At 40.5% G+C, this 24,223-nt stretch overlaps 1 protein-coding gene and 2 pseudogenes across 2 annotated transcripts in view; 2 read left to right on the forward strand and 1 right to left on the reverse strand.

Annotated features, from left to right (window-relative positions):
- The first annotated feature begins 534 nt into the window (after positions 1 to 534).
- Positions 535 to 24,223, forward strand: part of SNX3 (sorting nexin 3) — a 42,308-nt gene continuing 18,619 nt past the window's right edge. Inside the window, exon 1 of one of the 2 annotated variants that reach the window (XM_037159024.2) lies at positions 535 to 850. In XM_037159024.2, coding sequence (XP_037014919.1) covers positions 689 to 850 — 162 coding nt within the window. In that variant the 5' untranslated portion in view covers positions 535 to 688. The remainder of the gene's footprint in view (positions 851 to 24,223) is intronic. The other variant, XM_037159023.2, reaches the window with a different exon arrangement.
- Positions 9,825 to 10,611, forward strand: LOC128627354 (40S ribosomal protein S27-like; annotated as a pseudogene).
- Positions 15,000 to 24,198, reverse strand: LOC119059409 (ATP synthase F(0) complex subunit C2, mitochondrial-like; annotated as a pseudogene).

The raw sequence follows: 24,223 nt of genomic DNA on the forward strand, positions 1-24,223 counted from the left end.
TGCAACTCTCAAAGTTAGTGTCAAAATTACTGAGGAGTGTTTAATAGTTATCTCGAAAGGCACATTCAGTGGTTCACGGTGAGACGGTGAATACACTGGCATAGAGTTAACCGAGGCAGTTTGTTTCACTAGCCCGCAAACCTCTCATATCTTGCCTTTTAAATTTTGTCCCCACAGTTGCAAACGGCGCTAAATCAATTCCATAGGTCTTCCCAGGGCTCCAGGCCCAGGACAACACAGGACTGGAAGCACCCGCCCCCGCACCCCTAGCTCCAGCAGCACCCCATCCGCATTCCCACCGAGACGCACTCGCCCGGTGCATTGTGGATGCTGTAGTGTGGCCGGAACCTGCTTGTGACTACAAATCCCGTGACTCCGCTACTACTCCCTGGTGTCCGCCCAGCTCCTCTGCAGCCTCAGCTGGGCCTCCTGGACCCGGGGTGCGGTGTCCCGGCGAGTAAGCTGTCTCTTCCCTGGGCAGACTAGCGGAAGCCGGAGGAGGGGGGGGCAGGGGGGGGGAGCTTCGCACGCATGCGCAGGGTGAACGCCCTCCCTGCGTGCTAGTTCGCTCAGCCACCGCTGCGCGCGAGCCCGGTGTCCCCGCGGCGGCGGCCAGCAGCGGCATCTGCGTCGGTGAAACGCGGCAGGGGCTAAGGGAGCCCACTGGGGTGGCTGCTGCAACTGCGAAATGGCGGAGACAGTGGCGGACACCCGGCGACTGATCACCAAGCCGCAGAATCTGAACGACGCCTATGGGCCGCCCAGCAACTTCCTTGAGATTGATGTGAGCAACCCTCAGACAGTGGGGGTCGGCCGGGGCCGCTTCACCACCTATGAAATAAGAGTCAAGGTGAGGCCATCTCCCCCCCCCCAACAGTGAGACCCTTCCGGCCCTCCCGGGTCTCCCCCCAGCAGACACAGAAGCGGGTCCCCTCAGGCAGTTAAAGCAGTCCAGGCCAGGATTGGTCGGCTGACTGTATAGGGCAGCCGTGTCCGCGGGCTGGAGTCGTGGGCCAGGGCGCCTCTTCGTATAGGGCTTGGATGGGGGCTGCAGAGTGAGCTGAGCCCAGCGCTGGCATTTGGAGAAGGTGCTCGAAGAACAGGGCGTGGGTTGGGTGCCGCTTGCCCTTCAACCAGCTGATCTGAGAATGACATTTGAGTTGGAAGGGGTAGATCTTTCGAGAACGCAGAACCCAGCCCTTCAGGAAGGGAGGTAGATGTGACTGAGATAAGGGGGTTTGCGCAAAGTTGGAGCCTTGCCAGTTTTCTTTTCCTGGACACTTCTCCCAGAGGTGGCCCAGCCAAGCTGGTTGCTTCTGGCTCTTCCCAAGTCACCAGACTAAGCTTGTTTGTACACTTTTCTGAACAGAACGTAATAGAAGTTCATAAAAGCCTGACAAATTTGGTAGGGCTGAGCCAACTGAGACAGTGATTGGAAATGATTGAGCTAAGCATTCTGGATCGCCGGCATCTGAGGTGTAGGGAGTGTTGCCTACCTCACAATCCAGAACTACTGAGCTTTAACAAAAGCCTATTCAGTTAGGGATCTTGCTCCATTAATTTCGAGATTTGCACTTCACTGAATAAATGAATCAGCTGAAGTAGAAACATACTTGTAATTTTATAACCAGTGTTTGTTGGCAATAAGGAATTCAGATGATTTGGAAGATGGTAATTGAGAATAGAGCTTCACTTTCACTGTGTAGTTCATCCTCATGTGTGGAATTATCTTTAAAAATTAATTGCATAAAATGGATCCAGCTGTTAAAGATGACAACAACAACAAATTATTTTATTAAAAAATAAGCATAATAAGAATTTAGAGTAATCAAAATTTACATGACAAATTACTATTAACACTTAAGAGGAATAATTTCTCATTAACTTACGCACTTCATGCTAAAGACTGAAATTTATTCTTAACCATTTTTAAGTGTACAGTTCAGTAGTGTTAAGTATATTCATGGTGTTGAAACTTACACACTTTTTAAAGATCATTTACTTACATAGTGTTACTAAAAAAGATTAACCTTCAAACTTTAGTTTAAGATATGACACTAACAGTTTAATGATACAAGCAACCATACCTCTCTACACAGAGTGTAAAAATGTGCCCATAACCAGTCTTGTAACAGTGAAACTGCAAATCCAGGCTCTGTTGTACCTAGGGAAGTACATTACCACCTAAGCCTAGTGAAAAACCAGGCCTTTTAAAAAACTTTTGCAATGACTTTGGATTGCCTTAAATATATGGCATATTGTTGACTAAAAAGAACTTCCTCTTTTACCCTTATTCACCTTCCTTTCTTTTGCTGAAACAGAACTTAGTATTCCTGTTTCTAAATTTCCATAGCTAGTACTTCCTGTCACACAACTGAAGTGGAATCTCCTGCCTACACTTCCTTCCTCCAGTTAATAATTTTGTGTTTATCTTGCTGAGTGCCTTATATTAAAAAGACTCTAGTCTGATAGTTTAATTATTTAAAAAATATATCCGACACTCATTACCAAACAGCTGATGTGACAAAAATAAGTTGTGTTTATGGTGTGATCATTTGCATTTTAAAGGAGATATTCCTTTTTAAGTTACAGAAATAAAGTGTACATGTACACTGGTTTGTATTATATAAAGCAGTTTGTTGGGTGTTAATGACTGTTAACAATCATAAACGAAGGTGCCCTTCATTTACTTACATTTAAGAAAATGTAATTGGGTTTTTAGTGCTTAACAAAATGCCATTATGGTTTCTCTTAATATGTAATGTGTTAAAATTCAGGACACCATTTAGTAAGATATTAGGTCTTATTTTAAGCTGCAAATGGTTTTTGAGAGTAATTAATCATATTAAGCAGAATGACCAGTGAGATTTGAATAGATAAATCATTTTGTAATTGTTTTTTCTTACTACTCTTCTAAACTGTTGCTGCTCTCCCAGGTCCCTACTGCCTGCCTTTTGCTATTGAATTTGTCACGTGGCAAGCCATTTTACTTTCCAGAATTTGGGCCCTTAAACTGTCTTACTCTTTAATTCTGGTCTTGAGAAAAATGTTCAGTTTTATAGGATCTGATTGAATTATCCTAATTCACAGAGTAATTTTATCTAGATGGTGGCACTTTAGAATGTAAGTTCCTCAGTCTCCATTTATCTTTTGGTGTGAGCATAGTGTTTAAGACTATTAGAATCACTTGATTAGTATCTTTGGGCTTTTGAAAATAATTGGTAGTGTTAATGTTTTTTAAAATTGTTCTAATAGGTAGGTACAGCAGAGAGCACCATAAATGATTAAAGCTTTAGGAAAGCTCGGGGTCTAGAATTATTTTGGCATATTAAAGAGAAGTCTAAAGGAGAAATTCAGTCACCACTTAGGAAGTTTGTGCTATAATGTAACTTTAATTTTTCTGGAGATTTTATTTAAAAGTGTCGTACCAAGAGACAACTGTTTTGAACATTAGTGAAGTTAAGGATCTTTCTGGAGCTCTGACTTGAAAGACTGGATTTATTATTTATTAGCAGAGTTAAGTATGAAATCTAAACTCCACCTTACCATGGTAGAAGAGGTATGCCAATAATAGTACCTACCTCGTAGGACTAAGTGAGATAATAATGAACATAACTCTCTTTAGCACAGTGACTGTTACATAACAAGCACTCAAAAGTTACCTCTTTCTTTTTTTCTTTCTTTAAACATTTTCATTGAATTTATCGGAGTGACATTGGTTAATAGAATTATATAGTTTTCAAGTATACATTCTGTAACACACCATCTGTATTTACAACATGTGTTCACCTCCAAAGTCAAGTCTCCTAAAGGTTACCTCTTTCTAAATACAGATATCTTCTAAATTAAAAGTCAGTGAACAGGTACATTTACTGTGTAAATATGCAGGTGAGTTACTAAAACTGTTAGATTATCCCATCAAGAAACCTACTTGGCGTGAAGGCATATGAGGAAAACCTAAAAAAGAAAAAAGGAATTATCTTCTTGAGGGTGGGCCGCATGTATAGTACAGGTTTCCACGACTAGATGAATATTTTAGGAACCCATCTGCATCACTGTACCAGCTGGCATTGTTGTGAGAGTCTGCGTTTGGCTTCAGTGAATTTTTTTGACCATTCTTTTAGTGTGTTTGCCCATTTAATGATGGGTGATTTATGAGCACACCTGCCCACACCATGTAGAGTGTTAACCAGTGTTTGGCCAAAAAAATGGCATGACCCCAATGCCCCACCCCTCCTATTTACCCAGTCTCACCCTGAGCAACATTTTTCCTTTGTGTCCCTGGATGAAAGAAGTTCTCCAAGGGAAACATTTTGACAATATGGAAGAAGCGAAATAAAAAATGGTAGAATTACTAAAAGGCATCAAAATCAATGAGATCAAAAACTTTTGAGCAGTGGAAAAAACATCTTGTAGGTGTATTGAATCAAATGGAGAGTACTTTGCAGATGACTGAAGTTTAAACACAAATAAACACTTCTTTATAAATAAATTCTGGGTTTTTTGGGGGGGCCCCCCCTTATGTGTGGTACTTTAAAAAGCCATCCTGCCCTGGCTGGTGTAGCTCAGTGGATTGAGTTCAATCTGTGAACCAAAGGGTCACTGGTTCAATTCCCAGTCAGGGCGCATGCCTAGGTTGTGGGCCAGGTCCCCAGTGGGGACCATATGAGAGGCAACCACACATTGATATTTCTCTCCCTCTCTTTCGCCTTACTTCCTCTCTCTCTAAAAATAATAAAATATTTTTTTAAAAAACCCATCCTCTTTAGTACTTAATCAAGTAGAGTTTTTTAATGTTTCACATTTTTATTTTGTGTGATTCCATGTGGAAAGTTTTGATGCCATTTAAAATGTGGGAAATGATGCATTAAAGGCAGAAATTTTTAAATAGAATGTTTCATATTTTAAGGTATTATTGCTCCTATTTTACTGTACTAATATTTTTCCAGGTTTATTGAGATAAAATTGAAATACAACATTGTATTTATTCAGTGTATATGACTTAATGATTTGTTATATGATATATTGTGTAATGGTCACCAAATGAGTTTAGTTAATATTTATCATCTCAAATAATTATACAACTAGCCTTTTGAAGTTGAGGCATATATAAAAATAAAGGTAAATAAACTTTGCTAATAAAATTATGAGAGATGGTTAGTGAAAGTAATATCTTGGTAGTGTTCACCTTTCTAAACCTGTGTTGGTGATTTTCTGAGTTAATCCTCTAGTTTTTAAAAAATATATATTTTATTGATTATATATTTTTGATTATACTATAACAGTTGTCCCATTTTTTTTCTCCCCTTTATTCCCCTCTGTCCTGCACACTGCTCCCATGAGCATTCCTCCCCTTGGTTCATGTACATGGGTCGTACATATAAGTTCTTTGGCTTCTTTTCCTATACTACTCTTAATCAACCCTTATTTTGTACTTACCATTTATGCTTCTTATTCCGTGTACCTCTTCCCCCATTCTTCCCCTCTCCATTGCCGCTGAAAACCCTCCATTTGATCTCCATTTCTGTGATTCTATTCCTATTCTAGCTGTTTACATAGGAGGGTTTTTTTTTGGGGGGGGGTTCAGTTTTGATAGTTGTGAGTTTGTTGTCATTTTACTGTTCATAATTTTGATCTTTTTTTTTAGATAAATCCCTTTAACATTTCATATCATAAGGGCTTGGTGATGCTGAACTCCTTGAACTTGACCTTTTCTGAGAAGCACTTGATCTGACCTTCCATTCTAAATGATAGCTTTGTTGGAGAGGGTAATCTTGGATGTAGGTCCTTGCCTTTCATGACTTTGAATACTTCTTTCCAGCCCCTTCTTGCCTGCAAGGTCTGTTTTGAGAAATCAGCTGACACTGTTATGGGAACTCCTTTGTAGGTTATTGTCTCCTTTTCTCTTACTGCTCTTAAGATTTTCTCCTTATCTTTAATCTTGGGTAATGTAATTATGATGTGCCTTGGTGAGTGCTTCCTTGGGCCCAACTACTTCAGGACTCTGTGAGCTTCCTAAACTTCCTGGAAGTCTGTTTCCTTTGCCAGATTGGGGAAGTTCTCTTTCATTATTTTTTCAAATGAGTTTTCCATTTCTTGCCCTTCTTCTTCTCCTTCTGGCACCCCTACGATTTGGATGTTGGAATGTTTAAAGATGTCCCAGAGCTTGCTACGCCTCTCCTTTTTTTGAATTCTTGTTTCCTCATTCTTTTGTGGTTGAATTTTTATTTCTTCTGCTCCAAATTGTTGATTTGAGTCCTGGTTTCCTTCCCTTCACTGTAGATTCCCTGTATATTTTTCTTTATTTCCCTTTGTACAGCCTTCAATTTTTCCTCTATTTGCAACCATACTCAACCATTTCTGTGAGCATCCTGATTACCTGTGTTTTAAATTCTGCATTTGATGGGTTAGCTATCTCTTCATTGCTTAGTTCTGTGTTTGGAGCTTTGATCTGTTTTTTCATTTGGGCCATATTTTTTTGTTGGTGCTGGGATGGAGCCTTAAGTATTCACTTAGGCAAGGCAACCCACTTAACTGTTGTGGGGTGGAACGTGGGGGAGGGGTCCGGGAAGGAACAATGCCACTTGCTCTCTCTCGGCTTTTAGTCACATCCCCTGCTACCCATAAGCAAATTGGGCCCTTCTGGTGCTGATTCCAGGGTGGGTGGGTGGTGGTTTTGTGTATGTTCTGGAACCCCATGGGTTTCTTCAGTGAACTCTTCTGTGAGGCTGGGAGTGTCCCTTGCCACTGCAAACCCCACAGATTTTTACAGCCAGAGGTTTTGAGGCTTTATTTCCCTGTTCTGGACGCCTGGGTTGTGCAGTCTATATTGCTCCCCAGTAGTTCCTCCTGGCTTATCTGCTCACATATGTGGGACCGCCTGGTCCGACAGCCACCCCATGCTCCAACCCCAGCCTCTTCGAGCATCCTTTCCTTGCATATGTGAGGTCCCACCCCTCCTACCAGTCTGGGTGTATGTTTTTTCTTTAACTTCTTGGTTGTTGGACATCCATATAGTTCAGACTTCTGACAGTTCTTGGTTATGTTTTGTTTTGAAATTTGTTTTTCTTCTTTTAGTTATTCAAGGAGGCAAAGTGTATCTACCTACGCCTCCATCTTGGCTAGGAGGATTGAGTCCCTAATTTTTCATTGGAAACTATTAATATCCAGATTGAGAGCTGAGGAATAAATTAATTTTAGACTTGTTTTTAGGATTTATAAGTATGTATTTATTAGAGAGCCAAAATAATATTTTGAGCAGTCAAAGCATTTTGGTGCCAAAGGACATCTGCACAATAAATGTGGCGTTTTCAGTTGACCGTGAGGTGTTATGTGATATACATCTTAGCTGACAGCTATGGCTGACTTCCAGGGTCTCTGTCAAGGAGAGGCATGTGGCCAACTTTGAAGATTCTTACCTAATGCATCCCTTAAGATGGGGGTGGGGGAGAGGAGGCAGTGGCAACTAAAAGGTAGCCCTGTTATATTTGAGTTGTTAGGGATTCTATTCTATATAATTCATATTAACAGATTAGGGAACCAAGGCACAGAGGTTGTCTATCATGCAAAGTAAATTTGTTTCATTGTCTATAGCTTCCTTTGTATATGAGGGGGGAGCTTTGCCCACAGGGCCTTCCGTCCGCCATGGATGAGAATAAGTCTACCAAGACATGATCTGCTTGGGGAGGAAAGGTGGTCAGTCTCTCAAAGGGGAAGGGCCAGGAATCTGTTCCTCAATGGGCTTTTATTGAGTTCAGTTTGCACAGGAATACAGGTAAAGCTCATCATTGTCAGGCAGTAATGATCAAACAATAGGTAACATACAAAGAACTACAGGGCTTATTCTGAGTCAGGGTCAGTTAGCTAAGGGACTATACAACTTTGGAAAACAAACTCATTTGCTGCTTGGACCCTTATCAGAAAGTTGAGAGCATTCTTATCAAAGCAGGTTTCACAGGATTTTATGCATTCTTTCTTAGGCCTTATCGCCTCAGGGAACCCACCCTTTCCAGCACAGGGCTGCACCGCCCTCTGTCACTGTTTCAGGCTTGAGTCAGGCTGGGGGTGGGGGGGGGGGGGGGGGGGGAGTAAGGTAGCCAAGAAACTAGGAGACTTCTTGCAGACAGAATGAGGACTCAGGCTATGTCAAAGCCAAGGGGCGAGGGTCCATTACTCCCTTTTTCTATAGCCCCACAAGTTCTTCTCTGGGGGCCCCTTTGTGACCATGTCTGTCTTAGGTCATCCCTCCCTTGAAGAATCTTACCCATCATTGGCTAACTGGTTAGCTCAGGGCCAAGCAGGGTGAAGTAAAGGGGCAGAGGCAGCACCCCTGCCAGGGAGATAAGCTTTGTCTTTTAGTGGCTTAAGGTCCCAAGGTCTCTCACTCGGTGTTAGCCATGGGGTGGGTTACAGCTTCTGAGACCAGACAGGGTGGTTCCCAACACCTTTGGTTCCTGTGTCTTGCACTATAAACTTCTAGAGAACAGTGTCTGGTCATAATTACCCTCGCCTAACACCTGGCACTGTATTTATCATGTAGTGATACTTATGGATGGGTGAAGTTTAGGAAGGTTAAGTAACTTGCCCATAGTCTCAGCTATTGAGTGGGCAGAACTGGAATTTGAATCTAGATTTCCTGACCTTCAGAGCCCATATTTATACTCTTGTTGTCATTGGACACTCAGAGTACCTGAGGAGTATTTTAAGTCATGGAAATTTTCTTTTTTTTTTCTTGGGGATTTCTCTTATAATTGGGATGGGGTGGGACCTGGAAAGTGGTAGTTTATAAACCACCCAGCAAGGGCACTTGATTGATCTATGCAGCAGCTGTGCCTGGTTGCACTTGCTCTCTGTGTTTGAGAAATGATAGGCAGCAGAGAAGTATGAGGAAAATACTACAGAGTCACTATAATTGGTGGCCTTAATGGGGCTGAAAAAGTTCTATAAATAAAACAACAAGAGCAAAAGTAGCCCATTCTGACAGAAGAGAGGAAAACCAGTGACATTTACAAGAGGTAGAAAACTTTCCCTGGCAGGAGGTTGGGGGCTCAATTGGTTCAAGAGGCCTCCCTTACTCCAAAATGTTGTGGACCCCTGGTTTGAGATGTTTCTGTCTCCTTCCTCCCCCCCAACCCCCCCATCTTTTCTCCCTCCTTCCATCTTCCTCTCTCCCTCCTTTCTCTCTTCCATTTTTCCCTCCTTCCCTCCCTTCCTTCCTCTCTCTGTAAAATCTGTAAAAACATATCCTCGGTGAGGATTTTTTTTAAGGGTAGAAAACTGTTTTTTGGAGGGGAGGCAATTATACTTTGATACTATATACAATAGATACTATCTGAAAGCATGCCAGCCCATACAACTTAGTTTGGGGGGGAAAGGGAGCCATTGACTATATTCAGCCAAACCAAAATTTTTTGCCTGTCTTGCACCATCCATGTCCATATTCCTGTTTAATAATCATGGAAGTAAGCCAGAAGTCAAGAAGAGACTAAATATATATCCATTTAAGACATAAATCTTTATATTTTATTAATGTCTACATTCTATAGCTTTAAAGCAGAAAGTCTAAAAGGGCTTAACATTTAGCCCTCACAGGGATTCCATGTAGTAGAGGTTTTCCTCTCCTCACCTTCGTAGTCCTGCTTATGAAAGAAAGAGGCAGAAAGTGGGGGAGGGAGGGAAAGGAAGAGGAAGGGCAGAAGAAAAGGAAAGAAAGAGGCACTGAACTGTTATTTTTACATACTTTGATGTTCGTACTATATTCTGCTTCCATGTAAGCAGAGTCAGCAGTTTTTTGAACATCAGATGAGGAAGATGGTGTCGAAGAAAAAGCAATACTATAATCTTGGAACTGCTGTGTCCTACTTCTTTAAAGAAATATTTAACTTAGGAATTTGGATGTGGTAGTAAAGTATAACTGACTACAGCTTGTCAGAAAAGTTGTATCTATTAGAATGTAGTCTTTCTGGCAGTGACAACCTCCCCACGACAGCATGCCTCTCACTAAGGATCTCCTTCATCCTTCTCCAGAAGAGAAGAGGAAACTTCAAGAAGCTCCTGGTGCAGAGCTCCAATTCCTACTTCATGGATGTGAAATGCCCAGGATGCTGTAAATCACCACCATCTTTAGCCACGCACAAACGGTAGTTTTTTGTGTTGGCTGCTCTGCTGTCCTCTGTCAGGCCACAGGAGAAAAAGCAAGACTAACAGAAGGATGCTTCTTCCAAAGGAAGCAGCATTAAAAGCACCCTGAATCAAGAGGAATGGGGAACTATCCAACAAACACCTTTCGGATTAAAAAAAAAAAAAGAATGTAGTTTGGTCTGTTCTCACAGAGGCTTAAAAAATATAAGCAGAGTTTATTAATTTTTTTTAATATATTTTATTGATTATCCATTACAGTTGTCCCATTCCCCCCTTCACTCCTTTCCACCCTGCACACCCCCTCCCCCACCATTCTCCCCCTTTAGTTCATGTCCATGTGTCACAAGTTCTTTAGCTTCTACATTTCCCTTACTATTCTTGCCCTCCCCCTGTCTATTTTCTGCCTACTGTCTATGCTACTTATTCTCTGTACCTTCTCCCCCCTTCTCCTTCTCCCACTCCCCTGTTGCTAACCCTCCTTGAGATCTTTATTTCTATGTTTCCACTCCTGATCTAGCTGTCCTTTTAGTTTGCTTTTGTTTTAGGTGTGGTTGTTAATAACTGTGAGTTTGCTGTTCTTTCACTGTTCATATTTTTTATCTTTTTCTTAGATAAGACCCTTTAACATTTCATATAATAAAGGGCTTGGTGATGATGAACTTCTTGAACTTGACCTTACCTAAGAAGCACTCTATCTGCCCTTCCATTCTAAATGAAAGTTTTGCTGGGTAGAGCAATCTTGGGTGTAGGTCTTTGGATTTCATGACTTGAAATACTTCTTTCCAGCCCCTTCTTGCCTATAAGAAGCTGACAGTCTGATGGGAACTCCTTTGTAGGTGACTGTCCCTTTATCTCTTGCTGCTTCTAGAATTCTCTCCTTCATTTTAATCTTGGCTAATGTAATTATGATGTGCCTTGGTGTGTTCCTCCGTGGGTCCACCTTTTGGACTCTCTGAGCTTCCTGAACTTCCTGGAAATCTATTTCCTTTGCCAGATTGGGGAAGTTCTCCTTTATTATTTGTTCAGATAAGGTTTCCACTTGTTGCTCTTCCTCTTCCCCTTCTGGTACCCCTGTAATTTGGATGTTGGAACATTTAAAGATGTCCTGGAGGTTCCTAAACCTCTCCTCATTTTTTTGAACTCTTATTTCTTCATTCTTTTCTGTTTGAATGTTTCTTCCTTCCTTCTGGTTCACTCCATTGATTTGAGTCCTAGTTTCCATTCCATCACTATTGGTTCCCTGTGCATTTTGCTTCATTTCACTTAGTGTAGCCTTCATTTTTTCATCTAGTTTGCAACTAAAATCAACCAGTTCTGTGAGCATCCTGATCATCAGTGCTTTGAACTGTGCATCCAATAGGTTGGCTATCTCTTTGTCGCTTAGAAGTATTGGCTCTGAGGCTTTGACTTATTCTTAAGCCATAGTGTTTTGGTCTGTTCGTGCCTGTTATGGATGAGGGGCGAAAGCTTAGGTGTTCGCCAGGGTGGGTCAATCCAGTCACTGGGTTGGGACTGGGGGCGGGGTCAGAGAAGGAGAAATGGCTCTTGTTCTGCTCTCTCTTGGATTTTGGTCCCCTCTGCTGCTTCCCACAAGCAAATTGGGCCCTTCTGGTGCTGGTTCCCAGGTAGGTGTGCTTGTGTACATTCTAGGACCCTGAGGGTTTCTCCAACAAACTCTCCTGTGAGGCTGGGAGCCTCAGCCCCCAAAAGTTTTTTCCGTCGGTGCTTTGAGGCTTTATTTCCCGGTGCTGGGGCCCTGCTTTGCGCGGTCTGTCTCACTGCCCATTTTTTCAACTTGTTTATCTGCGAGTGAATGTGTGACCATCGTCAGCCAACTGCCTTGTGCCCTCACTGGGTCTGCCTGTTGCCACCCCACGCCTGGGATCTGCCACCTGCCGCTTGTGCTCCCGGGTCGGTCCAGCCGCTTTTTCCTGACAGGACCCCTCTGCACTGGCCACCAACTCCACCCCTCCTATAGGTCTGGATGAATGGTTTGTTGTCGGACTTTGGTACAGTTCAATTTTCTGTCTGTTCTGATTGTGGTTTTGTTTCTAAATCTTTGTTGTCCTTAAATTTGGTTGTGCGAGGAGGTACAGTGTTTCCACCTATGCCTCCATCTTGGACAGAAGGCCAGAGTTTACTTTTTTCACATGAAGAGGTCTTGTACAATGCACGGCTGATATCATGGTAAACGGCCTCCAATATCATATCCACATGATATGTGCATTTCCCTAGCCAAGGGAAAGGGACATTCCTGCATGTTGCCACATATAACCACAAAGGAAGCTGGAAGATTTAGTCTAGTTGGGCGGCCCTATGAAGAAAGGAAGAACAGACACTTTGCTCTGCTTTGCCACAGTAGCAAGTAAATGATCGGGATTGGCTTTTTTAGGGTGTGGCTTTAACAACATTCTGACCATCTCTCCTAATTCTTTCTCTTTTTTGCTGATGTCTGAAATTTAAAGGTTTTGAGAAAGTTCACTGGATTTGGAAGAAATAAAATTGAGCGTTCATTAGTTTTATTAATCTTCAGTGTGACTGAATTTTTATCCCCTCCTGAGAATTAATTTTGGTGGGTAGTAAAAGGAGAAAAGCATGAAGACATGCTAAATCTGACAGGAATATATCATGGGGTCGATTGGGTTAGAGGTACTGAAAGTAGATAATTAACATTTTTGTTAATTATCATCTTTTGAGAAATCAGCTGACAGTCTGATGGGAACTCCTTTGTAGGTGACTGTCCCTTTATCTCTTGCTGCTTCTAGAATTCTCTCCTTCATTTTAATCTTGGCTAATGTAATTATGATGTGCCTTGGTGTGTTCCAAGGCACATCATAATTACATAATTTTTGTTGTCATTGGCTTCAGTGGCTGTTTAAAACTACTTAGGCATCTTTACTTAGGTCCAGCATTTTAGTTGATGACATTAAATGATGGGGTATTTAATTTGAGCCACCAAAATAAGTGATATCAGTGTTTCTACCAGAGAATCTTAGGAAGACTGAAAATAATTTTTATAAAATTTCTTTGTGTCTCACAATATTGGAATGATCCCTTTCTAATTCTTTGGCTCTAGACTTTGATTTTGTCACTAATGTCTCTATTTGCTTGGCTTTTCTAAAATTATTTCTGTACCTTCCCCCTTTACCTTGTTTGCTTTCTGTTTTTACCATTCCTGCCTTTGTGGGTGAGCTTCTCTATTCTGTTGTAAGTTTGGGAATTCTGATCCGTACAGAGAAACAAAGGAGTCTCAGAGCTTCCCTCCTTGTCTCTAGTTCTGAGTGTCTCAGTCTCGTTTTGCCTTCGCATTATTGATTATCTCCAGGTGGAAACAGAAGTACATAAAAAACTTGTTGGCTAGGCATTTATGTATCACCAGGTCTTTGTTTAAATCTGTACCCCCAAAGCTCTTCTGTATTACATCACTGAGAACATTCGTAAGACACTAATGAGCCTAGAGCAGAGGGCATCAAGCTGAGGGCTTCCCTGTTTTTGTAACATTTTATTGGAACACAGTACACGTTATTTATGACCACTTTTGCACTAACGGCAGAGTTGAATAGTTGTGACAACCTAAAATATTTACTGTTGTGCCCTTTGTGAAAGTTTGCCAATCCCTGGTCTAGAGATTATGAGGCATAATGGAAATGCAAAACACTTGGTGAGTCTTAATTTCAAATGATTGAGGAAATGGTAGCTAAATATAATCCTGCTAGTTAGGTTTTTTTCCCTACACATTCATCAAATACCAATAGAATTTTCCAGCATAGCCCTATTGCCGGGTGCTGAATGAAATTGTTAGACATCATTCTTTTCTTCTGCAGAGACAAAATCTAACTTCGTGAGTTACTTGATTACATCTACTAGTCATATTACGGCCAACCACAAGGATTTTCAATTTAGAAAGCTTATGTTCTCACCTGAAGCCTTATGTAAATGTCTCTGAATAACTATTTAAAGACAAAAAATTGCTGCTGATAAAACTAACAGGCAGTTGGATTATGGTGCTTTGGGGTCATCACAAACCAGTGGCAAAATGAAAATGATGCTTGACAGAACTGATTGTAATCAGTGCTAGCCATCATCATGGTTTACTTATTTTCTAGCCCAGAAGTAATTTCTTATACCATATCACCATTAACATTTTATGTTCTTAGGTGTAAACCCTCTATATAATATGGCAGTATGCCATTATTAAATGATCTTTAATATTTAGTTTGGTTGAACTACTGACATGGGTAAGTTTAATGTCTGGGCTATAGAAAGGGATAAAGTTGAAAATGAGAAACTGCAATATTAATTTGTCATTGTGTTTTTTTTTTTAATTCTCACCCAAGGATATGTTTACTGATTTTAGAGAGAGGAAGAGGGGGAGAGAGAGAAGTATTGATCGGTTGCCTCCCATATATACCCAACCAGGGATTGAACCTGCAACCTAGGTATGGGCCCTGACCAGGTATCAAACCCATCAACTTTTTGGTGTATGGGACGATGCTTCAACTAACTGAGCCACCCAGCTAGGGCTGTGATATCAACTATTAAAATAGGACAATATAGTAAATTGATATTTATTTTAGTTTAAAAGGGCAGAGGATGTTGATATGAGGGGGAACTCAAAAAAATTGTGCATTTTTTCTTACATGTCTAAACATCAGTCACCTTCGGAGTACTCTCTATTGGATGCAACACAACTATTAAGACATTTCTTCCACTGCTCGGTTTCAAACTCATTGATTTTGATGCCTCTTAGTGCTTCTATTTTTTTGTTTCACCTCTTCCACATCAGCAAAATGTTTCCCTTAGATGGCTTTTTTAATCTGGGGAAACAAACAAAAAAAGTTGCTCAGGGTGAGATAAGGTTAACGGAGAGTGTAGGGCACTGGGGTGATGCCGTTTTTGGTCAAAAACTGCTCAACACTGCATGGTGTGGGCAGATGTTCTCGTAAATCACCTACCATAAAATGGGCAAACATGTTGAAAGGGTGGTTGAAAAAATTCACTTGGAACATTTTAAGTTGTCCCAGAGGCTCCTTCCATATCCTTATTTTTTGGATTTGTTTTTCTTCTTGTTCTGATTGGCTGGTTTTTGCTTCCTTATGTTCCAAATCATTGATTCGATTCTTGGCTTCATCCACTCTACTGCTGTTTCCCTGTAAGTTGTTCTTCATTTCAGTTAGTGTATCCTTCGTTTCTGACTAGGTCTTTTTTATGCTGTTGAGGTCCTCCTCACTAAGTTCCTTGTGCATCCTCATAACCAGTGTTTTGAACCCTCATCCAAAAGGTTGCTTATTTTCATTTTGTTTAGCTCTTTTTCTGAACTTCTGATCTGTTCTGTCATTTGGACCAAATTTCTTTGTCTCCTTGTTTTGGCAGCCTCCCTGTGTTTGTTTCTATGTACTAGGTAGAGTTGCTATGACTCCCTATCTTGTAGCAGGAATAATGTAGTAGGTGTGCCCTCTGTGTGGGCTGAGTACACCCTCCTGTAGTTGAGCCTTGATTGCTATTGGCAGGTCAATGGGTGGGATTCACTCAGGCCAGTCAACTGCAACGACTGGTTGTGACCACTGACCACCAACCTCTGCCTTCCGTGGAGGATCAGCTGTGCAGGGGCCAGGGTAGTGGTGCTGTGATGTCTGTAGCTGTCCACAGGGTGTCTGTGCTCTAGGGGTTCCCAGGTGCTACAAGACCCACCTGTATTTTACCAGGGCCACCCTGCCTGATCTGTGAAGCAGTCTAAGATAGCTGCTACTTGTGCTGGGCTTAGATAGCCTAAGGTGAAGCCAAGCTGTGACTATAGGCTAGCTGCTGCTAGTGCCATGCCTGGGGCCACTTAACAAGACATGTGGGGATTTAGGTCTCACCGAGGCTGGCTGCTGCTGTTTGAGAGGAGTTAGGACTTTGTGACGCCTGAGCCAAGGCCAGCCATTCATAGGGAAAAGCAACTTCAGTGGGGCCCATAAGTTGGGTGGGACAGAGTCTCAGGGGATCTCCAGAGCTGAGGCAGTTATTAGCCAGGTGTTGGAGTCTCAGATATGGTACCAGCCAGCGGGATCCCTGGCTCTGTTGCAGGGAGGGCTCAGAAAACAAACAATAGCCTCTGCCCACCTTTCTTACGGTCACCCATCTCCTCAACCCCCCTCCCATCTGGCAACCCTCAAAATGTTCTCTGTAGCTATGATTCTGTTTCTGTTCTGCTTGATCGTTTGTTTTTTAGATTCAGTTGTTGATAGATATGTATGTATTGCCATTTTATATTTCATAGTTTTGGTCTTAAAAAAAACCCTGTAACATTTTTATATAATACTGCCTTTGTGATGATGAACTCCTTTAGCTTTTTCTTGTCCGGGAACCACTTTATATGTTCTTTGATTTTAAATGATAGCTTTGCTGGGTAATCTTGGCCGAAGGACCCTGCTTTTCATCACTTTGAATATTTCTTGCCAATCCCTTCTAGCCTGCAAAGTTTCATAGATAAATTGGCTGACATGGGAGCTCCCTTATAGGTAGGTAACTAATTGCTTTTCTCTTGCTGCTTTTAAGATTCTCTCTTTAACATTTGGCATTTTAATTATGATATGTCTAGGGGTGGGCCTCTTTGAGTTCATCTTGTTTGGGACTCTGAGCTTCCTGTACTTATATGTCTATTTCCTTCACCAAGTTAGGGGAGTTTTCTGTCATTTTTTCAAATAGGTTTTTAATTTATTGCCATCTAACTGGCAATAAATGGAAGTCACTTTTTAACTTGTTTGTCATTTTGAATATTATTGTGAAAGTTATAATGGTTTTTTTAATTTAATCTGACAAGCTCTTCCTTTTATACTTCTTTTTGTGTTAAACAGATATTTTCTAAGTGTTCCATCCTAATTCCTGAGATTTTTTAACTTCTTTTTAAAAATTAATATTATTGTTTGATCTATGAATTATTGTATACCAGCTTTTCACAGTGTACTTCAGAGTAATACCAACTTAATTCCTCTAAAATATAGAAACTATGGCCCTAGCTCATATGGCTCGGTGGATTGAGTGCCAGCCTGCAAACCAAAGGGTCGCTGGTTCAACTCCCAGTCAGGGCACATGCCTGGGTTATGGGCCAGGTCCCCAGTTGGGGGCGTGCGAGAGGCAACTACCCATTGATGTTTCTCTCCCTCTCTTTCTCCCTCCCTTCTCCTCTCTAAAAATAAGTAAATAAAACCCTTCTAAAAAATAGTGAAATACAGAAAATTTGCTCCTGTGTACCTCCACTCCCCGGTCCTCTGTGCTGTTTTCAGGTGTATGGCACCTTTATGTGAAGGTGAACCTACAGTTTTACAGTTGTTTTATGCAATTGTCTTTTTAATCAGCTAAGAGGAAAAACAGAGAAAAATGTACTTTTTATGTCTTATGTATTTACCTAAGTATTTACTGCTGCTCTTTATTTCCTCGTGGGTATACCAGTTACCATCTGGTGTCATTTCAGCATGAAGGACTTTTTTTGTAGTAGTTCTTGTAAGGCAAATCTACTTAGTATGAATTCTTGCAGTCTTTGTTCATCTGGAAATGTCTTGATTAATCTTTATTTTTGAAGGGTAGTTTTGTTGGCTGTATTAGTTTTCTATTTTCTATAGCTGCATTAAAAATGATTAGAGCCCTGGCTGGTGTAGCTCAGTGGATTGAGCTCAGGCTTCAAACCAAAGAGTCACTGATTCGATTCCCAGTCAGGACACATGCCTGGCTTGCAGGCCAGGTCCTCAGTGGGGGCCATGTGAGAGGCAACCACACATTGATGTTACTCTCCCTCTCTTTCTCCCTCTCTTCCCTGGTCTCTAAATGAATAAATAAAATCTTTAAAAAAATTATTAGAAATGTAGCATCTTAAATATTACCTCATCAGTTTCTGTAACTCAGCAGTGTGGACATGGCTTAACTGAGCAATTTACTGAGCTCTCACAAAGCCATCAATCAAGGGCTGTGGTCTCATCTGAGGCTCAGGATTCTTTCTTGGCTCACATGGTTATGGTCCATTCATTTTCCCTCAGCTAAAGAAATATCCTTCCTCTTCAGGCTAGTGGGAAAATTTCTTTGATCTCACAGAAACTAAAGCCCACTTTTAACCCTGCTTAAGGTCATGGTCAAAAAAATTACAGTAGAGTCACATGTATCCAAAAGATACATTCATTACTGGTGTGTGCTAAAATGTGGAAAAAATTAAAAACACTACAAATTTGCATTTATTTTTCAAAAGATTGTATTTACTTACTTGTTTGTTTTTTAGATTTTATTTATCTTTAGAGGGGAAGGGAAGGAGAGAGGGAGAGAAATCTCAATGTATGATTACCTCTCGTGCATTTCCTGCTAGGAACTGGCCTGCAACCCAGGCATGTGCCCTGACTAGGAATCGAACCACGATCCTTAGGTTTGCAAGCCTGCGCTCAATCCACTGAGCTACACCAGCCAAGACCTAAAAGATTTTATTTATTTATTTTTAGAGAAAAGGGAAGGGAGGGAGAGAAACATCACTGTTGGTTGCCTCTCACACTCCCCAACCAGGGACCTGACCTGCAACCCAGGCATGTGCCCTGAGTGGGAATCAAACCAGTGACTCTTCGGTTTTCAGGCTGGCACTCAATCCACTGAGCCATACCAGCCAGGGCCAAATTTGCATTTATGGTATTTATATAACAAAATGCATGATTTTTTAATTTACAGTTACAATCTAGAAATTTTTAAACAAAGAAATATAAAAACATAATAAAATTTTTTCAAAAAGCAGAAACATGAAGATTGCTAAAAAATTCAACCAAAAACTGTCTTTAACATTAATTAATCAGAGTCTTCAATAACTGGCTTTGCAAAATGTTTGTAACAGACATTGCAGACAGTATTGCTGTGCTCAAGGCATAAATATTTTTCACAACCCTTGCAAAAATATTTTGAAAAGCCACTCATTTTGGATGCATAACACCTAATATTTTTTCTTTTTCTGTTTGTCGGGGGGAGCCATATTTATGTCATCATTAGAAATTCCTAGGAAGCTAAACAACAAAACAAACAAGCAAGCAGGGGGAAAAAAAACCAAAGACACTGAAATAGAGAACGAGGGGATAGTGACCAGAGGGGAGAAGGAAGGGAAGTTAAGGGGAAAAAGGGGGAGGGATTTGGAGGAACAAATAGGAAGGACACAGGGACGAGAACTAAGGGGGGTGGAAATGGGAGGGAGGTGGGGAGCAAGGGGCGGGGGAGGCTGGGATGGGAAAAATAGACAAAAAACTGTACTTGAAAAATAACTAAATAAAAAAAAAAGAAATTCCTTCAATTTGCATTTGAAATTGATGAAGTTTAAGGTGTAAAAGCTTATGCACACCTGTAGAGATTTTCAAACACCTTTTTATTTGTTCTGGCACTAACCACTTTATGAGATTTCTGATAAATATTCTTCACTTTATTTTCACACATAGCATATGATTAACTGAACATTTATTCCTGCAATACTCAAAGTTGTATAGAATATAATATAGGCCATCTTCTGGTGCTCCTGATCACATTATATGTACCTATCATTTGGTCCACAGTGTCAACCAACTCCTGACTTTGGTTGTAATATTCTGTTACATCAGGCTTTTGTGCATCTAAATTTATGGCATCATTTGAAATGCATACATGAAACTAAAATTACGTTTTTTTTCCCTTTTGGGGTATGTGAGATACGAGTGTGCACTCTATACCAAAAGCAAGTAAGTTGGATTTTTCGGGACTGTTTTTAGAAGACACAAATTCAGAGGGGAGTTGGGGTTTATTATAAACAGTACCTAAATACGAAAGTCACTTCTTTTTCAAGTAGGAGATAAGATTTATATCATTGAGCCAGGTAACTGCTGCAGTGTTACATCCTGATGAGTAAATGGGTTCTGAACGTCTCTTGATTACTTCTGCTGGTTTATTAGTAATCAAGTAAAGACCTTTGGGCTGCTTACTGTCATATTTCAAGATTTCTTGCTTAAAATACTTTTGAATTGACCACAGCAAAAACTTTTACACCATATTTACTGGGCTTGCGTGGAATATATTGGCTAACCCCACATTTACCTCTGAATCCAGTTAACATTTTGTCTATTGTTACATTGTGTCCCATAGAGTAACATAATTTACAATTTTCTACAAATGCTGAGAAAATGTCTCTCACAGGCACTATTTCTCTACTTTCAGGCATTCTGAAGTGGGTTAGTTTGTCATCAAACCTGATAAAATTACAAATAAATCTAAATTTTTGTCAAGATAGTGTAAGTCTGCAAAGTTCAGTGCTGCCACTATCTGTAGCCCGTCAATCCTGCAGATTTAGCCGGTTGCTGCCATATTAACCAGGTGGATGTAAGAGCGCTAAAAATACTTTCGGTTTGGCTTTGTCTATTTGTTTAGCAACTCTTTCTCATGAAAAGCAGTTTAGATAGAATTGATGTGTTTATTTGAATATAATAAAATTAGATCTAGAATATCATTTATGATAAAGCAAGTGCCAAGTTTCAAGTTCTGTCTTGGTATTTTTTGTGTTTGGCTGAACTAATAGAAGTTGACACAGTGTTTTCTGTGGCTGTTTTCTAATTTTCTAATTTCAGTCTCCTTACTGGATTTTTCTTCCATTTTAATTCTTTGTCCTTTCAAAGAAAACAAAACCATACTTCTCATTCATGTCAAATTCACCTTCCCTTTCTTCACTAGAACTATCTTGCTTGGTATCAAAATCTTCTGAATGAACTTCTACATAGTCTTCATCTTCTAAATCACTTTCATTTTCACATTTGACTCTATCATTCTCATCATTGGACTCAAGTAGCATTTGAAAGGGGAGAAATTTCAGACCATCGATGAGATTCAGGAAAATACAATGGGGCAGCTGATGGCAATTGGGAGAACTGTGTGAGATTCCAAGGTGCCTACTTTGAGGGAAACTGAGGCATCACTGTCCTATGAATGAACGTTTCTTGTGTCTTCTTCAGTAAATGTCTCTACTTTCATATTACATGGATGAATATCTTCTGGACAGACCTCGGATACACTCTTTCATAGGTGATTTTAGTTTTGAGAAAAGCCAGAAGTCACAGGGTACCAAATATGAGCTGTAGTGGGGGCTGAGTCACCTGGGTGATTTGATGCTTTGCCAAAAAAACTCTGAACGAGACCTGATGCTTGAGCAGGCACATTGTTGTGCCCATTTACCCATGGCTGTGGTCTTCTGAATCATCCGAATGGTTTCTGTGGAGGAATGTTCAAGCTTAACCCAAAATCTGATGCAGATCTGTTCTACTTGCACATTTTGAGTGCAGTGGCTACACAGACACATGCCTACTCAAGCATCTGTTGCCCCCACTGACTAGTACAGTGGTGTTGTCATTGTTCACACATGTGCATTCCACTCCACTCTCCTTGACTGCCAGGTTACATACTATTCTCATTATTAATAATGGGACTTTTTCTGGACAGACCTCATATATTTGCTTGCATTTCCCCCCCAACAATGTAGCATGTTAAGAACTTTCACCACTAAAAATGGTATAGCAATTGTTTGGACCTTAAGTGTTTCTCTAAAATGTAATCTTAATGTCTCTAACCTTGAGTATCTTAGGCAAATAGCTCTAGCTGATGTGGCTCAGTGGATTGAGCACTGGCCTGCAAACCAAACAGTCACTGGTTTGATTCCCAGTTAGGACACATGCCTGGGTTGCAGGACAGGTCCCCAGTGTGGGGCATGCAAGAGGCAACCACACATTGATGTTTCTCTTTCTCTCTTTCTCCCTCCCCTTCACCTTTCTCTAAAAGTAAATAAAATCTTTAAAAAATATATCTTAGGTGAATGGAAAAAGACAGGGACTTTAAATTCTTCATCTATATAGTTGAACATCTAAACTTGAAAACTTGTGATACATAATGGTGTAAGCAGCCATGAAAGTATACTTGAAAACATTTTCTCTTACCTTTTAAAGCCTTTAAGCCTAAAAGATTTTGCATTCATGCATTTATCATAATAATGATAAATTATTGTCAGGACAAATCGTGTACTATCTTACAAAAACTCCCCCATGGTATTCCAGTATCCTTAGTATCTTTCCTTCCCCTGACCTGTCCTTGTCAGTTTATAAAGGCTGTTAAGTCAGGGACCCTGTTCGTATACTTAGTCAGTGTTCATGGTGGATTCTTAATGAACACCTTCTATGCTGTATACTTATTGGCATTCTAAGTAATATCAATTTATTGGCTTATGAGACTTCATAATTAATGTTTACAAATGTCATGACTTAAAATATCTTCTTCACTGTACATACAAGTATGATTTGGGGGCTAGAGGTGGAGGATCTGGAATGATTTCCTTTTCTTACAAACCTCACTACTCAGAGGAGAGGGCAAGGAAGAGGAATTACGAGGGGAAAAGGCTAAAGTACTTAGAAATGAACTTAAATTATTAGAAAAAAATCCAGAATACCCTGCTCTCCAACCCCATCTCAAACACTGATTGTACTAGACAGCTAAAGAGTATGTGCTGCCCAGAAATTCTTAAAAATTATACCACCCTAAATATTAATATATCGAAACCTTTGATGACCAGTTGCAACTGCTTATGACCTGTATTCTCAGCCTTGGTTTATTACGAGGATTCTTACTATTTTTAGTAAAAAGATTTTGTGTTAGTGATTTGAGTACTTTCAAGTTATTAGAACAATAATCATTCTTTGTGGATTTATGAAAGGAATAAAGTATTGTAATGGTGCTGGTAGTCAATCTGTAAACTTAAAGCGTGCATGTAATATGTTTAATGTCCCAGTTGCTCTTATATATAGCTATTAATGTTCTAGTTGCTCTTATATATAGCTAATTACTCTAACTATTCCTTCCTCACCCAAGGACAATTTTTCATTACTTGCTGGAGGGGAAGAGAAAGACAGAAACATTGATGCAAGTAAGAAGTGTCAGTTAGTTGCTTCCTGTATGTGGCCACATTGTAGATCAGTTTTCCAGGTAGTATTTTATTTGAAAAAACACCTCAGCTTCATTTTTTATAATATAGGCAGCAAATTATTTCATACTATTTTTTCCTAGAGGTTTTATTAAGTTACAGTAGAGAAAGCAATTCAATCAGACTACAAGTTTTATTTTCAAACTTTTGTTTAGAGTAGAAAACCTTCAGTTCAGCTCATGAGCTTCTCAAATCATGGAGGGATACTTCCTTTGCTGAGTAATCCGGAGTCAGTGATTTTCTAGGAGCCTCTGCTATTCAGCTCATAGTCAGGAGTTGAAAAGGAAGCAAAAATGTAAACAGCAAAGAGTTTAAAAATTTTAAGCTCAGTATACTTTTTATATAAAAAAGTTTGTCCCTGTAATTTTTATTTTAAAAATTGTAAAGTTTCTATATATAGTATATTATATGTAGCATAAAAGGGATATATATACATATATGTATAAAATACTGTCCTCTCAATCTGTTTCTTTATATATATATATACATATGTGTATATATATATAATTAATACAGTATTTATCTTTCTTTCCTCTGTCAAACCCCGAGCCAACCACTTTCCCCAGGCTACCTGAGGAGGTACAGGAAAAGGAACGAACATGCAGGGCAGACAGTACATGGGAGGAAGAACTATGGGAGCTGGTGATGGCTCCTTCCCATGGCGAAGAGAAGAGAAAAGCCACCATCAGGCAAAAAAGCCCCATGGCCTCTGAGAGGGCAAAGCCCTGTATGGCGTACAAGAAGAGCTGTTGCTTCAGAGAAGGGCTTCCTGGCATAACCAATAATGAGCTCCCAAACACAGCCCCAAGTCCAGCCCGAGCCTGCTACTCCTACTGTGGCAGCCCTAGTCACATTGAACACGGCTGCTGTGTCAATGTCCCTTGCAATGGTGCTGGTTTGGAAGCCGCAGCTAGAAATAAGTGAGGTCAGAGGACATGGGGCTGCCAAGCTGCCGAGGCTCTCATCTGTCAGTGTCTCTGTTCCTTTCAGCACCACTGCGGGTAGTGACCAGCTCAGCAGCTGAGAGGAGCTCCTGACCAAGTTGGGGTGGACACAAACTTGGCGCAGGTGTACATTTTCAGGGAATGAAGGGCTGTGGCA

Source organism: Artibeus jamaicensis, unplaced genomic scaffold (assembly GCF_021234435.1).
Source record: "Artibeus jamaicensis isolate MK-2021 breed Jamaican fruit bat unplaced genomic scaffold, CSHL_Jam_final contig_387, whole genome shotgun sequence".
In the NCBI taxonomy this organism is placed as follows: Eukaryota; Metazoa; Chordata; class Mammalia; order Chiroptera; family Phyllostomidae; genus Artibeus; species Artibeus jamaicensis.